At 35.4% G+C, this 17,480-nt stretch overlaps 2 protein-coding genes across 7 annotated transcripts; both read left to right on the top strand.

Annotated features, from left to right (window-relative positions):
- Positions 1-399: 399 nt before the first annotated feature.
- On the top strand, positions 400-7,638 carry LOC108608275 (blastoderm-specific protein 25D). Of its 2 annotated transcripts, XM_017999582.2 has the most exons (8): positions 400-785; positions 1,126-1,358; positions 1,432-1,690; positions 1,801-1,851; positions 2,211-4,032; positions 6,487-6,883; positions 6,949-7,060; positions 7,132-7,638. In XM_017999582.2, the coding sequence occupies exons 1-8, from the start codon at positions 491-493 to the stop codon at positions 7,380-7,382; spliced, it is 3,420 nt and encodes a 1,139-aa protein (XP_017855071.2). In that variant the 5' UTR covers positions 400-490; the 3' UTR covers positions 7,383-7,638. The 2 variants fall into 2 exon arrangements, with proteins under 2 accessions (XP_017855071.2, XP_017855072.2); XM_017999583.2 differs by lacking the exon at positions 1,801-1,851 and having other exon boundaries at positions 450-785.
- A 2,575-nt stretch (positions 7,639-10,213) lies between these two features.
- On the top strand, positions 10,214-14,682 carry LOC108608567 (protein kinase 4). Of its 5 annotated transcripts, none has more exons than XM_017999997.2 (4): positions 10,214-11,302; positions 11,399-11,524; positions 11,606-13,411; positions 13,471-14,682. In XM_017999997.2, exons 1-4 carry the CDS (start codon positions 10,436-10,438, stop codon positions 14,194-14,196), a joined length of 3,525 nt encoding a protein of 1,174 aa, XP_017855486.2. In that variant the 5' UTR covers positions 10,214-10,435; the 3' UTR covers positions 14,197-14,682. The 5 variants fall into 5 exon arrangements, with proteins under 5 accessions (XP_017855486.2, XP_017855485.2, XP_017855482.2 ...); XM_017999996.2 differs by having other exon boundaries at positions 11,588-13,411; XM_017999993.2 differs by having other exon boundaries at positions 11,579-13,411.
- Positions 14,683-17,480: the final 2,798 nt, after the last annotated feature.

The following is a 17,480-nucleotide window of genomic DNA, read 5'->3' as shown; positions in this document are numbered from 1 at the left end:
TTTATACAGGCTGAACAATTCGAATCTTAATTGGTTTTACCAGTATAAACAAAGGCAATTTATATAACGAATAGATTACTCGTATGCTAACAAGCTTTTTCACCAAATGTGTGCTTGCATTTCGAAACTATTAATGCATACTTTAAATAATAAATGGCGTTTTAATATGCAAATGTATGCTTTCCTACTTAAATGTATGTTAAAGTAATGTATGTACATGAATAGAAAGTACATACATACATATGTATGTAACTTCCATTAGTATTGTACCAATTTTTTTAATCAATATGTTTGACAATAATTATCTTTTGTTAACGCAATATTTGAACGTAATGTAGCCTTTTGTTCGTATGTAATTATCATGTATATTCATACTAATGAAATAGTCTCCAATCTTACCTTTAACAAAGTGGGTAATCATTTTTATCGTTTAACAGACCTTAGATATATTTGGAAATAGATAAAAATTATTATTGCCAGTTTGATTACAATGGAAGTTTCTGCCGATCCTTATGAACAGAAGCTATATCAAATGTTCCAGAGCTGTAACACATCGCAGCAACAAAGCAGCGGATTGCTTGATGAAGCCGCGATTACTCAACTTTGCAAATTACTTCAGCTACGTGACCAGGGCTCGGCGTTAGTCTCTAGTCTCATAGCAAATGACAACAATAAGTTGGGTATTTCCTTCGAACAATTTAAGGATGGCCTGCTCAACTTTCTTGGTACAGAATTCGATAACACTACATCACGGCCGACGCTGGTCACATCTTCAAGATTAAATGGTGAGTCCTTGTATAAAAAGGTAGAAAGTTATAAAATATAATCCGGTGATTTGTTGAGAAGGCTTGCATTATCTACCTGTATTTAGGAAATGTCAGGTAGGCAGAACATTTGGCAGGTACCACATACACAACCAAATAATATATAAGTATTTGAAACCATTTGATTGCAACTCAGTTTTAATCAGATGCTAATAGTGATATAATGGGGACCCGTTTGTACTATAATCAGTCGAAATACCATTTTGATTTGATAATAGAAAGACTCGCAGCCCAATTTGGTATTTAGCAGTGCAACGAAACATTTGTTTTTACAACTTTTATTCAACAAACTATATTTTAGAACGTTCCCTGGTGATTGATGATTCTCGCACTACTTCATACTCTGAGCTTCCAGCCAAATTAGAATCTTCAGATCGCGAGCTCTTACCCAAAGGTAAGATAGGCACTAAAAAGTATGGGCGTCGATCAAGGCCAAATCAAGATCTAGGGGTCTGTGAGTTGTATGTTACGGATTCCGAAGATGATGAGGACCAAAATCGAAATCTTTACGATTGCAACGATCACGTAGCCCAGGTGAGTTAAAGTGAATGTTGTTGCCATTAACTTTTACTAATAAATGATTTAATGTTTCCTATTTGAAACGCAGGTGCATCGATCATCGTCACAAAATGACCTTCCGGGTAGTCAGCGTCTGCGGTCCAATCACATAAGTGGAACCAAGCTAAAACGTTGTGTTTCGTTACCCACACGTCGGACTCTGCAATGCAATATGCAAAAAAATTATGCAGCAACAAGCAGAGTACAAAGTACTACCACATCTCCAAAGATCCAATCCCAATCCATTCAAAATACCCTGAGCAATCTCATACTGCCAAATCAGGACCGTAGCAGTGTGGAATCGCTAGGTAAGTTAAAAGGCAAGTTGCCTTAGTAACGTACCTTTCACGATAAGTATTTAGAAAAGTTTGCAATTTAATGTACACACGTTGGTTTCTCGTTGGCCATTATTTACCAGATTCGCCTAGTAACTACATCGTTGGATCTAGCCACAGAGGTATCTCTAAAGGTTTGTGAGTTATTAATACAAAGGCGGAGGATTCCATAACTTAAGCATAATATACAACATTATACCACTAAAGCATACATGTATATGCTTAGTGATTATACAAAAGCTACCAGTTATAAACACTTTACCTAGTTTGATATGTTAAGACTTTGATTATGACATAAATGTTTGTAGCTCAAAGTAGTTTATTTAATATTATAAAATAATTTATAATAAGTGAAGTTCAAATGATTCGGCGTGTGAATTAAAAAGTAGTCGTTTGTAGATTTGGGATTCTTTTTTCAAATGGTACCCGACTTTTGGATCCTTGTATAAATAGTTGAAACCCATTTTACATTTTTTAATTCTTTATATTACAGACGTTTTGACACCTCAGCAATTGGAGACAATCAGCGCACATAAAGTTATTGATACCTGGAAATCGGCAAATGTCATAAATAGTGATAGCTTATTGCACGCCTTAGGATTTAATGAGGATGAGATTAGTTTCAGTCAGCTGGCTACTGTGCTTGAAGAGGAAGTCCGCGGTCTGGAACAAGATCCAAACTGTAATGTCTTGCGTGCATTAGTAGCGTTACAATCTGAAGAGTTAAACTCACTTCGAGAAGCATACGGTCAACAGTACAACGAGAATTCGAAGCTGCGCGCAGACAACAAATCTGCTAACCAGCGGGTAGCCATGCTGGCCGTCGAAGTGGATGAGCGCCATGCAACGCTAGAGGATAATTATAATCAGCAACTGCATCAATTAGAGCAGCGACATACAAATGTAATACGTGAGTTAACACAACGTATGGGAAATGATCGTGATCATTGGACTAGTATGACGGCCCGACTGGAGGCACAAATAAAATGTTTTGAGCAGCAAGAGATTAAATTTAAAACAGAACTAGAATTGGTGCGTAACGAAAACGTTGAGCTGCATTCGGATCATCAAAAATGTCAACAGCAGATAACAGATCTATTAGAACAAAACATAGCACTAAACCAAAAACTGGCATTTTGTGAGCCATTAGGCCTTGATGGTAGTTCTACATTCAGCAATGATAAATCGACTAAAACCATAGAAGATGATGATGAGTTACTACAGGTGATGGAGAAAATGGCAGTGCTACAAATGGAAAATTCACAATTGCGAGATAAAACAGACGAACTAACAATTGAAATTGAAAATTTACAGATCAAGTTGTCGCGTACAAATTCAAGAAAAATTAAGTTACCCGTATGTACTGTTAGCAATTTGGAGTCCATAGAGCTTAGTGATGATCTTGGGGTCGCTTGCAGTGGATTGGCCACTAAGCGTCGGGGTGACTCGCCCAGCAAGACATATATAGCAGAAGAAAGTCCGCGACTTGGTAAGCAACGTAAATGTTCAGAAGAAAGCGAGTCAAGTGAAAATAGTATCGATTGGTTTGAGGCCAATTCTGATGGGAGGCTGCAGCGTTGTAAAAAGCATGAAGAAGAAATTTTAACCCTGCGCCGTAGCATAGTACAGCTGGAACTTGAATTAAAGACCACACCTTCAAGGGCAGCAGCAATTGACGAAAGCTATAAAATCAGGCCTATTACGCCAGAGTCACGCTGTAAAGAGCTCGAAAGCAGCTTGGAACAGATGCAGCGTGCATACGAAGAATGCGAAGACTACTGGCAGTCTAAGCTAAGTGAAGAGCGTCAGCTATTTGAAAAAGAGCGTCAGATTTATGAGGATGAACAGCTGGAGAGCGATAAAAAGTTTACAGAGCTTATGGAAAAGGTGCGCGAATATGAGGAACAATACAGCAAAGATGGTCGCTTGTCCCCCATTGACGAGCGTGATATGCTGGAGCAGCAGTATGTCGAGCTCGAAGCCGAGGCAGAAAATATGCGCACTAATTTTATTCGCATGCTAGAAGAGAAATCACAGCAAATTAGTGATTTGCAATGTGAAATCGATAATCTGCGTACACGCCTGGGCGAGAGTGTTGAAATACTTACTGGGGTATCTGACATACAAACAGAGCCTCTTCAAGATGTTAACACACAGATTGCAGGAAGTCCAGCCAGCTCTCCAATTAGTTACCTATGGCATCAAAGTACAATTCAAGAGCCCCTGAAAACTTTTTCTAGAAACACTAATGAAATCAGTGCGCTAACTCTTGATCTTTTTGCTGCCCAATCTCCAACTCACAAAGCCACCAGCCGGTAAGTATTTAAGCTTCGAGCTATTTTTTAACATTTATTTTATTTTGTTTTTAATTTGCTTGTATTGAACTTAATGTGCCATCTTAAATAAATATGATATACAAATAATCTTGAAAGCTTTAAATATTTGAGTACAATATCGTTGCGCATTGGGAAAGTGCAAATATTATTTGTAATTTTTAAATTTCATTTGCTTGTCCAATTTTAAGAAATATGTTTACTTAACGAATAAAAAACGACGCAAGACAATGCTAATATACACCTCGGCACCTCACTATTTCCCAAGCGAAAATTTGCTAGATTTGGGATGGTAGAAAATGCTATAATTGAAAATTATAAAAAAAAAAATGCTAAAACTAATGCTAAAATTATTAAAGTTTTCGATTTCAACAAATAATTACGGAAAACACTTAAATTAAACAAAAAAAAAAAATTATTTTATATGATAAGATATTTTTACTGAAATTTTATTAAAGAACACAACATAATTATGAGAACATTTGAAATATTTGAAGTTAAATTGTATTTCAATTATAATTATTGAAATTTATAGTTAAAATTATCGCATTTAATGTTTTTATGCTCATTACTGCGAGAAAATATCAATCAAGCTCGGATTTTTCGTAAGGCGTTAATACTCAAATTGCAAGGTTCTTAAACACTGACATTTTTGTAAAAATTGCAAAAGGGGATTATGAAGTTGTGCAAATGTATGTAACATGGAGGCGTGGCAGACCCAACAAAGTATATTTATTCTTGATCAGCAAGATAAACTAAGTCGATATAGCCATGTCCGTCCGTCCGTCTGCATGTTTGAGCAACTGTTTCTCAGCAACTATAAGAGCTTGAGCAACAAAATTTTGTATCTAGGTGCTCCTATACCCAAACCCGCTTGTATTTTATTTTTTTTATTCTCAATCCCCCAACCCCACCCCTGCAAATCGAAAAAGATTCGATTACACCCACAATATTAAGCAATTAAAAAATTTGAAATAAATCACAAAAATGCTTTGATTGATGTTGTCGCTGGAGTCGCTGCTGTGTGTATGTGTTTTAAGTGCATGCGTGAGTTTGGTGCGATGCTTCAGTCAAAGTGTATATAAAAGTTGAATGCGTCTAACCGGGTTTGATTTTATTTTTTAAGATTCGAATTTTGTTTGGCATCGCAACGGTACGGATATTGCTGTTGTGAGTAACTGGCTGTGCCTGCTTATGGAAGTTTTAATTTGAATATATATATATATATTTGAGTGTGCACTTTTCAATGATTTGAGTAGGTGCAAAAAAAAGGAAATTTATTTATATACAGTTTTATATATGTATAAACAGTTATATCTATTATTTGGATGATACAAATAATTTTTAAGCAGCGACTAATATTTTAAAAAATATTTTGAATTCAAAAAATATCAATTTTTTTCATGGTACAACCAATATTGCTCGTATGGCAAACTTAATAGAACATTATATGAACTCAAATACGTATAAGCTTACAAGGGGTTGCCTTAGATAAATTAGATAATTTGACATAAATCGGTTGTTTCTTCTGTATACAGTGACCAAATTACGGTAGGTTTTTTTACTTTACATTAAGTGCTTTCTGATTATCTGAACTATAACTGCAGAACAATGCTAGTAAATTCAATGTAGTATTACTAATGCTGATCGCTATAGTCGAACCCTAGGGACTAGAAATTTTCACCAAAATGATATTCTAATTCTATTATTAAAATATGCTTCACAGGAACATTTTTAAATTTCCACGAGAAATCCAGGAGACCTCAAAATTTCGATCAATACAAATTGTTTTCCCAAACAAGAAATAAAAGTTTAAAATGTTTAATAAAATTTTTTTTATAAATATTTAATATTCCGATTTGGACAATGCCGCCAGGAAAACTAAATTTGTTTCTTCAAAGGAAAATCGAGCTGTTGCCAAAAATTACAAAAAATGTACAACTTATCAAAAAATGTAAATGCAAAATTTAGCTTGGTATCGTTTCTATACATTACCTCTAAAATACATTCATGTACACATTTCCTTAAACAATATTATTATTTTTGAACCTCAAAGATTTAAAGCAATAACCTAAGATATAATATAAAAAGATCAAACATTTCCAATATTTAGTTGCAATTCATTTTATTGCTCAAAACGATAAACCGACACGATACACTGACATTTTTATAAAAATTGAAAATGGTATTATGAAGGTATTACGGAAGAATCTGAAATAAATCACTTAGCTGTTATTTACATTTCAATTTTCAATATAGACAGCGGAATGCGCTTTCTGACGCGAAATCGAGCTGTGAAGCGTTAGTTGTTTTAAATAATAAAGGTTGCGCCCAACATAAATCGCTTGTTTTAAATGCAGAAAATGTAGGAAAATATTTAAAATTTTAAAAATAAATAATCGACATGTATATATTATTCTGTTTTGTTTTTTTTAGAAGCATTCTAACCACATCAGAAACATCAATCTTCAGCACTGCACAATTGGAATGCTCTCTAGTGGTTTCGTCACCAATACACAATGTCGCTCCGGCACCAATTTGTAAACCGAAGCAAATACATTCAGATAGCGAAATTGCAGACTGTGAAACGTCATCTACAACATCTAACAAGAGTCTTGACTCGCACAGCGTAGTGTCGACTGATAAAACATCCTCCTATTGTAATGATAGGTGTGAAAACTCGAGTGTCTTAAAAGAGGAGTTAAAGCGCCTTAAATTTTTTGAGCTTTCTCTTAAAGAACATATAACAGATTTAAGCTTGCAACGCGATGGCTTGGTAATGGAACTTCAGCAATTGCAAGAAGCGCGACCAGTCCTTGAGAAAGCTTATGCGGTAAGTATTAAGACCGCGTAATAAGTTCCACAATAGCAATTTATCAAATCTGTTTTTTTTAATAGAGAACGGCGCATCCTAATCTTCAGCAGCGAATGAATCAGTTGGAATTGCGAAACCGTCATTTACAAAACGTGATAAAACAACAGCAGAAATACACAGAATCCCTTATGCAACGTGAGTAAAATTATACCTAAACTATTTTCAAACTATTCGTATTTTTCAAAAAAATTTATTTTTGTTTTCAGAATCATGGCGTCAACATCAAGTGGATATGAATGACTTACATTCTCGAATCGAATCACAGAGCGTTATGCTCGCTGATCAAACTCAGCGCCTTCAAAATGCCGACATTCTTGTAAAGGATTTATATGTAGAAAATTCCCATTTAACCGCTACAGTACAGAGATTCGAGCAGCAGCGATCACATATTAATCTGATTCAACAACAACAGCAACAGCATATTGGGACACAATCTCCCTTGATCAGTCTTAAATAATGTATTTAAGAAAAGATAAATATTAGCGCAGCAATAAACATATAGATAAATATAGTATATAGGGATTATGCTGACTTAATATTGTTATTATTAGAATATCAGTATACTGTTAACTTTTTGTGACCAAGTTTTTGCAAAATACTCGTTATAGATATAATCAAATTGTAATTCGGGCCTAAAACGATTAAATTATTGCAAGTGTCGAAACAATGAACTTGAATTGGATTAAAGTACTCTTTTAAATTACATATACAAATTATTTAAACTGTTGTTGGAAATTTTTATGTCCACATTGACAAAATTGTTATTGACTTTACCGGAACTATAATTTATTGTAACCCTTATTAAGGCACGGTATCAAATTTAACTAAAATATCTTAACTTTACCGCACAAGATGTATTTATTTTTCTATTCCAACTTAGTCTATACCAATCCAATATTGATTTGTTACCACATATTTATAAATATATATATACATATTAGAGAGGATTTAACATAACATCTATTTCACACACAACGCACTTGTAGTTGTATTTGTGCAGTTAGAATATTTTACTTTTTTAAAAGTATAAAGCAATAAAAGTTATACACAAAAAACATTTTATTCTAGTTTACCCAAACATTTTTTTTTCTTTAATTAATTTATTTAAAATGCTAACTAAAACTAAGATATAGCTTTTTTTAAATTTGCGTAAATTGCTAAAGGATTATTAAAGATTGCTAGATTTGTGGCTTATAGCATTTAAAACAGATGCAAATTAAACATAATTACTAAGCTAGCAGCACGACCTGAAACACATTATTGTCCATACAGTTTTATACATTTCACATGTTTTGACAGGCTTGTATATGGTAAAAAGCTTAACAAATAATCGATAGTGCAAGGCTGGTATCGATATCGACCATATAGTAGAAAACCCTCGATTTGAAGCCGTTGTCCACCGAACAGCACTGTTGCCAGTTTAACATATTTCAAGCTAGTTCTAGCATAAATGTAGCGAATAGCTTATAGCCTGAAATCCAGCAAATTTAAATATATATGTTTATTTTAGTAAATGGCAAATTACTTCAAAATTTTAAATTTCTATGAACAAACCTTTTTGTTTTTTTTTTTGACTGCGAATTTTCATTTTATTATTGCCATCGCATGAGTTTTTACGCAAATTAATGGCTAGTTTATGTTAGCTTATTTTTTCCCGACATTATGTTCCCAGAATATTCTGTTGGGCCTCAAAATCTGGCAGCACTACCATTGAGTTGCCCAGCGTAGTTCAATTGAAGGATTTAGTTCAGTCGATTTTTAATGTATCAACTATGTCGGTTTGTTCGTTTTATTTAGTCTATTGTTGTTATTCCATTTACAAATAAAATGTCAAGCATGTAATGGCGTAAATGAAAATCATTGATTAGATTGAATATGTACGAGCTATTATGTTATTATATAAACAAAAAGTTGCCAAAAAAAGCCGACAACCAAAACAAAACTTAAACATATTAGTAATATAATTCTGACTATTCTTTTAAATGCTTGTTTGTTTTTATATTTTTATTTTAATTCATAATTTGTATTATTTAATATTGACATAACATGATCGACCTGTGAAGCACACTCAGGTGCTATGTCAGCAACGACGCTTTTATTCGGCTGCTTTACAAATGAAAATTAGAGCTTCGCGAAGTTATATTAATGATTGATCATTGATTGATTGATAGCTTGCAGCATAGCTGGTGAGTCAAAGGTATTTCCTAACTAGAGCTGGGAAACTATCGATGGAACTATCGAGGTATCGAATTCTTACCTTTCTTAGGCACCATCGATAGTTTTTTGTCGCTCATATGTCGGACATACTTCTATTTTTGCAAAGAAATTCATGGATTGAATAATATTTTTGTTAATTTCTTTGTCAAGACAAATAATTTGAATTTATTTCTTTTTTTACAGAGTTGATCTCCCATTAAGTTTTTTGTTATTTTTTTATATTTTGTACACTTGAATTTTCTTTTTTTGTTAGAGAGTTGATCTTTCATTAAGTTTCCTATGTTATGTTAGGTAAAAATTCTTTGTACATCACACTGAAGTGATAAGTTTGATCTCTAATATGTTAAGTTATACTTTTATAGCATTAAATATATAAAATATTTCTTATAACATTCAAAATAGCTTATATTTTTAATTTTTTTTAAAGTGCCGTAGAAAAAAACGATGCTATCGATAGTATCGGAATTTGCTCTCAAAACATCGAAAATATCGAATGGAGCCACTATCGATAGTTTCCCAGCTCTATTCCTAACCATCTCAATTGGGGTGCAGAAACAACGATGTATGGAGACATCGAAGTTTGTCCTAATTATCGATGAAACATCAATGTTTGTCTATTATGTATATTATAATATCTAAATGAATAAATGATAGTGTAAAATGAATATCGATGTTTCGCACCTCCACATCTCAAGCAATGCGAAACTATCGAAATCAAATTAAAATTGATGGCAATATGAGGAGAGCCATCGATAGTTATGGTAGTGCTAACGATGTTTGTCGGCCTCTAGAATGTTTTGCTTACAAACATTTAACTTAGAATTTATCTTTATCAAGATTTCATTACATAAAATATTTCTGTGCATGAAATAAGACTTTTAGTTTCGTTGAGAATATCCGAAATATTTTTTTTGTCATCAATGTTTCAATCATTCAGCAAGCCTGCTTGGTTTTCTATCGTCAGCCGCCACAAATAGTAGCGATACCTTTGTACCCAGCAAAATGAAAAACATAGAGTTGAAATAATTAATTTTTTAATATTTATTGGTTATTGTGTACAAAAGTATAAAAAGATGAACAAACATAAAGTTATAGAAGTGTATGACTGTAGATAAAGCCTTATCAAGAATTTTTTGTTTGCTTACATACAATTCGTCAAGTCGTTTGTCTTCCTTGGGCACCAACAAAAAATCATCGGGACGACACAAAGTTTAATTTATTACGAAACTTATCCTATTATCAGCAAATGCTTTGAATTTTAAGAACAGAAAGCTTGACACATATTTGCTATCTATGGCGATGCATTCATACTTACGGGCGAGTTCCAACCCGAACCAAAGCCAAACACGCAACGCGAATATAAACATGGCTAGCTCCGATGAAGTTCAAAACTTTCTGAAGGACAAGCAGGCGTGGGAGCATGCTATATCTCTTTACCAAGGACTCGATCCGCTAGACCATTGGTACAATTATATATGTTGGTATGAGAATCATGAGAAAAGTGATCCAGAACTAAAATTCAGAGAGACATTAGAACGTTGTCTCACTGTCTACGAACACAATGAATATTATTGGCAAGACGTACGCTTGGTGCGTCTCTGGCTGAAATACATAGCCATGCAGGGAGACCAGTTACGCTTCTATCAAGTACTGTTTCAGCGAGGCACTGGACGACAAGTTGCTGCATTTTACATTGGTTGGGCTAACTATTACGAGGAGCGGGAGCAATTTCAAGATGCCGAAGAAGTATTTAACCTTGCCTTCCAGGAGAAGGCACAAAGCCACATCGAACTCCAAAATGCACATACAAAGTTCTCTTATGTGCGCTCTCTTCATTATCAACAACAGCAACATCATCACCAGCAACAACAGCAGCATCCTACAGCTCCTCCGCCAAACAATGTATTGCAACATCTGACGACGTATACACAACAGCAACCGTATCCTCAGACTGGGCCAGGAGCGACGTCATTGCGGTCTTATCAACTCTCACAGCATACCTACCATCAATACCAACAGCAACACCCTCCGGGAAATGTCTATCATCATCAGTCCCAATCTCAGTTACATCCGCAACCTCCGCCAAATATTCATCCTCATTCCCAAGAGCAGCAACTGCAATCGGAATCATCGTTCCATCTTGAAGGACTGCAGGTACAGGTACAACATATAATTCACATTTAGGTGTTACGGCCAAGTTAACTAATTTCGTATTATTATTCCAAAAGTATTATTCATTTTGTCTGTTCCTTTAAGGTAAAAACACCTCCCCATTATGAGCAACATGTGGCTCATGCATCTCCACAATCAGCTCTTGAACCAGCTGCTCCTAGCCAGGCTAACCTCCAGACACAATACCCGCCTAACGATCAACCCAGTCGGGTAAGTAATTTCTCAACCTTTTAAGGTTATTTTTTATAATGTAATCACTTATAGCCCAATAAGCATATAAACTACCAACAGCAGCTGGAAACACAAATGTCCACAAACACCTATACATATCCAGAGTCAAAACAGCAAGATCTTAAGTCGCAAGTGCAACAGCTTTCAGTGAACACTGGGGATATTAGAAATGTGAGGCTGCCGCGCAATTTTGAAGCGTTTGGTCGGAACAACCACGAAACCTGGAAACCAGCATTGACGCTCGAAGAACCAGAAGATCCATTACGCGTTTGCTTTTATGCCAAGCACCTGGTGTATCCCGCAGGCGCAGGTATAGAGTACAGTCCTGAGGAGCTGTTAGCTCGTAAATATGCACAAATTTTAGGGCAAGAAAGTAAGCAGGAGCCATATATGCAGATATCCAAACAACAAAAACATACGCATACTCTGAAAAGAGAGTCAAACTATCAGAGTCCAGATAAGGACCAGAGCCAGGAACTGGACCGACAGATAAATCGGAGTCGGAAACTCTACAAATCCTATAAGCCGGAGGCACCTTATTACATGACAGCTGTACATAGACGACAGTATGTGCATAATGATGATGGCGAAGAGGGTCAAGAGGGGCCGGATGAGGAGGAGCAATCTGTCGAAGAAAATTCGGATGAGCAATCTAATGAAGGTAACTCCGACAATGAAAGTGGAATCGTCGAGCATGCCAACTGTGTTAAGCAACATTTGGAGCAGCCAACGTATGAGCAGCAGAGTCGATCCATAAAAATTAAGTTTAAAAAGGAACGCACGCTGGAAAGCAGTTCATATAGTGCCTACACCATCGAGAACATTTACCATCATCAACAGGATCTTTCGTTGCCCGCTTCACCAATACCGGTGTCAGAATCAGGAGGAGAAACTGGAACAACATCCATGCGGGTAGCGGTGCCTGCTTCGGCCAAGTCTACCCAAGATTGGAGAAAATGCATCTCTAATGTACAGCGCCAACGAAACGGGGGTGTTCACTTCCATCCATATCTATTGGAACACACGTCGACTCCAAAGAGCAACGGAAATGGCTGCAAGCGCTCTCGTGTCAAGTTAAATCTAGGCAATTCGCATTCGGAGCAGTGCAACAACAGCAACTCATCGTGTTCGGTAATGGCAAATGGTTCTGAGATGAAGATCTTAACGGGAGAGGATGATTCTGAAACAGCAGATGAGCTTAGAATAAATAGACCCATCCCAAATGATACTTTCAACGACAATGCCAACTTTTCATTTTCTAGTGCTGGTGGAGGTCTTGATAACTCAAAGAGTTCGCTAGCTCTTGCAGTCGGACGACTTCATTTTGGCGATACCGCGCAGACTTCAAGCACTAACAAGGCACTTCATACGCACAATAACAATAATAATAACAACAATAAAAATACAATTACAAAGTTTTCGGGAAAATTGGCCACTTCAGCAACGAATAACACTTCAACGGACTTCTCCACGTTTCAGGAGAACTCTTACTTTGCCACACAGCACGACTCAGAAGCACAACAACGTCGCTTAGCAAAGGCACTTGACACAATTGAACGGCATCAGGTCAAAGAAACAGTCGATCCGTTTAACAGTGAGCTTTGTCGTGCTTTTCTAACAAAACTGAATTTTCCGGGTAATGACGATGCCCATGCCAGTTACAAAATTGTGCAAGCGCCACTACCAAAAATTTCTAACACTCGAACTTTGCACGTGCTTGAAGATGTGCAATTTAATATCGATAAGGAGGTTGGACGCGGATCCTATGGATCAGTGTACAAAGCCACAGATGCTCGCACCGGTAATGTCATGGCTCTCAAGTTCCAGAAGCCTCCCAACACCTGGGAAATCTATATATGTGATCAGGTAATATAATATCAAAGTTGTATTAACAGGGGGATCTAACAATCTAATTACTACCAAAGGTGCGAAAGCGGGTCATGGAACCAAACATTTTACCGGGCTTAATGGATATCTCAACGGCAATTATAGCTCCAAACGCTAGTCTTATTGCCACCGAATTTTCACCGTTTGGCTCGCTGCTTGATATCAACAATAAAATTCGGCAGGCCACAACAAAGGTGATGCATGAATCCCTAGTCATGCACTTCTCAGCACAGATTTGTAATATTGTCGACCATCTGCACCGCCAGCACATTATTCATGCTGATATTAAGCCAGATAACTTTCTGCTGATGCGGGTTCCTAACGTGGACAGTTTGGAACCTTCACTGCGACTGATTGATTTTGGCTGTGCTATTGATTTGTCCCTTTTTCCCAATGGCGAGCACACCAAGTTTCGCAAACTGGTGCAAACTGATGGGTTTACTTGCATTGAAATGCAGGAGGGCCGTTCCTGGTCTTTTGAAACAGATCTGTTCTGTATAGCGAGCACAGTGCACGTCATGCTTTTTGGTGAGTATATGCAGCCTCAGAAGAAACCGACAGGCTGGGACATACGACAAAAGCTGCCAAGGTATTTGAAAAAACACGTATGGTCCAAGTTTTTTGGGGACCTGCTTAACATGCAACCTGATAAATTGCCGGAGTTACAGCAGATGCGTAAAGTGTTTGACGAAGAATGCTATCGGATGGATTCTGAGCTTCAAAAGCAAATACGTACGCTTTCAAACATTCTGCATCGGCGATAACCAACACGCGACGACAAATTCGTCTCCTGTGTACATTAATTTTTCTTTGTTGATTATTGCAAATTTGTAATTAGGAATATGCTTTGATATAGCTCTGGAGCATACGTATACTGAAAGAGTTTTCTGTTTTATTAGTTCACATATAATAATAAATTTTTCATCATTACAAGGTTTTTTATGATAGTTATTTTCAATAGTCTGTTGCAGATACTTAATTACACTGTACGAAAAAAGTAAACAGAGCTAACTTTGGTTTTCAAGTTTTTGGTAAAAAAATTAAATGTTAATAAATATATTGAGTGACAACAAGAAATTAAAAAAAAAAAATTTCAATAGGTCAACTAACAACCAACAAACAAAACAAGAAAATTCAACAAAAACATTTAACTGTAATTTGTATGTATAGGAGAGAAATAGTAGAAGGCATAATATGCATATATGTTTAATGCAATGTAAAATTAAAACTATTTTATCTGACGAGTAATTATTAAAACAACTATATTATAGTAAATAAAACGCAAACAAGCTATACACAAAGTACAAAAATAAAAAAAGCTTGATCATTTCCACAAATAATATATTTACTACATATGCGTACTTTTATAAGAATGTATGTACATATGAGACATGCGTCCGCATTTGGCGTCCTTTATTTTTTACCATAAGCTCGTAAGAACTGTAAGATAAATATTACTAAATAACTTAAAAGGTGGTACGTATATAATAATTTATATTGATATGGAAATAGTTTCCATTTCTTGTATGCTTGACAGTTTTTCGATCAAATGAAGTTGACACCCGATGCTTATGTGAAATTACTCGGTGAATTGCAATCTAAAGTCAGAACGCTCACAAGATTAATTTTGCCAAATTACAGTTTTATGGCTAAAATCTGATCTTATTTTGTCTTTATCACCGCCGCAAATACAATCGGCTTAAACCTCTCGTATGTGTGCACACATACGATATGCATGTGCACATTGAATATATATATATTATACATATGTATATGTATTTGCATACATACATACGCATTTTAATAAAATATAATGAATATTCTTTTGGAACAGCAACTCCTTTTAGCCAAATTTAAGGTACGTGCAAAAAAAAAATTTACAATTTGACCTGGTTGGTAAGACTTAAAGCATTTGACACAAACACATTGAGGGAAATTGTGAAGCGTTGTTTGCAACAGGTAATATCGGCAATGTGGTATCACAGAAACAACAATCGTGAACAACAATGCTGCGCTTGACCCACTTTTCCTTTTTGCGAACAAGCAACGGTTTGCTATTTCCACCAATCAAAACAACTGGAAAAGTTGCAACTTTTCATGCAACACACGGGCACAGGCACAAATGCACACAAAATTGCACAAAGTCAAAGTCGACGTTAACGCGCTGACGTTGCCATTGCCGTTGCTGTTGTGCAGACTGCGCAATTGCCAGTTGATAGATGGTAGTTGCATTCGTATTTGTATTCGTGCTTGACTCTCGCCAAGTGAAAGTAATGTGGGACAAATGTAATTATTATTGCTTCTAGTAACCGTAACCGAGTTAGAAGTCCCAACTGCAGTTAGAAAGTTGGCAGCAAACGACTTTTACACAATATTTTATTTAATCAAATTGCAAAGAGAAAATTTCAGCTTGTACCTGGTGGCAACAGTAGCAGCCACAGCAGAAAACTGCAACCGGCTAAAACTTTCTATTTTTTGTGTGCCGACAAGCTTTGCTTGCAACTGCAAAACAACCTCCTACTCATACATATACATATGAACGCATAATAGTATGTCTATGCATTTGGCATTAGGTCGGCGATTTTTATAACGTATAAATTACTGAATGTTTGTCCCATTTTATGCAATGAAGTATATGTACATATGTGTGTATGCGCTAGTAACCTATTGGTTCTATTTTATGAATAGAACTAAAAAAAAAAAAATGTACTTGCCGTAAAGCGAATTGGGTAAAATAGGAAAGCCATAATATATTTAGCGTCTAACATTGCAACGCAAATTTTTTAAGATGAAATGGTAGTTGTAGAACAATTCTTTTTTTTTTTACTTATTACTAATCCTGCAGATGTAGTATATTTGAACTTTTCTAATCCAAATATGTAATCTCATTTTTTAACCCTCCGCTTAGTAAATGGGTCTAGACGTTTTTTTTTTGTGTAATTTTTTTTTTAATTCGCATATAATTTCAATTTAGTTAAAAGTTTAAGATTTCGGGTAACTGTCCACCATTTTTTATAATTAAAAAAAAAGATGGCAAAACAAGGTGTTTATAATGTCACATTGTGTGGCCGGGCAATTTCAGATAAAAATGTGATTATTATATTATTATCATATTAGAGCATATCATTTCTTTATTACTTAACGCAATATGAATAAGTAAAATCATGAAAAGTTACAGGTGAGCGCATCCAACTTAGATTAACTTATATTAGAGCATTTTTATACACTTTGACATTTTTATAAAAAATGGAAAAGGGTATTATGAAGTTGTGCAACAGGAATGTAACAGAAAGAGTGAGTAAATGAATGCGTGTGTACATAAAAGTTGGTTGAACCCAATTTTAATTTGTCCACTTGTTTTTTATTTTTTGTTCTGAATTTTTCGGAATCAGTGGAGAGCATGGCAAAGGTAACCCGAAAACCAATATTGCCAGTATTGTAAATTCTTTGGTATAAATGTTTCATTCTTTCGAGAAATTAAATATTCGTTCAATGCGCGAAAGCTGAACAAACTTGTGCTGGAACTTGCGGCTTCTAGGGCAGGGCGTGTTAGGTAACAATATTTGAAAGAAATTTCGAAGTACGTGAAATAAAGCTACCAAGGCTTTGGTAACTTTGCTAACAATAACGGATTTGGATCGCGGCTTCGTTGGTATGTGTGCCAAATGCAACTGCAGCTGCCTAAGCAACTAAACAAAATTTCACTAATACAAGCAATATCTGTTTTCACTCCAAGTTACTTAACTTTTCTGCCAGCTTACAAACCTTTTTTTTAATCAAAAAATAAATTACTGTTATGGTTTTTTCTATTTCATTTTTTCTAAGATTCATCTGTATAAAGAGTAAGATTACAAAGATTATAAGATCTGCTGTGGTAAGTAAGTAGGGGAATTAAGTTCTGAAATTCAAGTCCAAGTTTAGCTTAGTAAGCTTGTTTTCTTTTGAGTTTTTTATGCTTGGATAAGGAGCTTACTTTATTAACAATGAATTGTGTTTTATTTACAAGAATGATATGTTAGCATTTATCTGCATACAAGGAGCAATACGA

Source organism: Drosophila busckii, unplaced genomic scaffold, assembly GCF_011750605.1.
Source record: "Drosophila busckii strain San Diego stock center, stock number 13000-0081.31 unplaced genomic scaffold, ASM1175060v1 chrUn_01, whole genome shotgun sequence".
NCBI classification, from domain to species: Eukaryota; Metazoa; Arthropoda; class Insecta; order Diptera; family Drosophilidae; genus Drosophila; species Drosophila busckii.
This window is presented reverse-complemented; position numbering and strand designations above follow the sequence as displayed.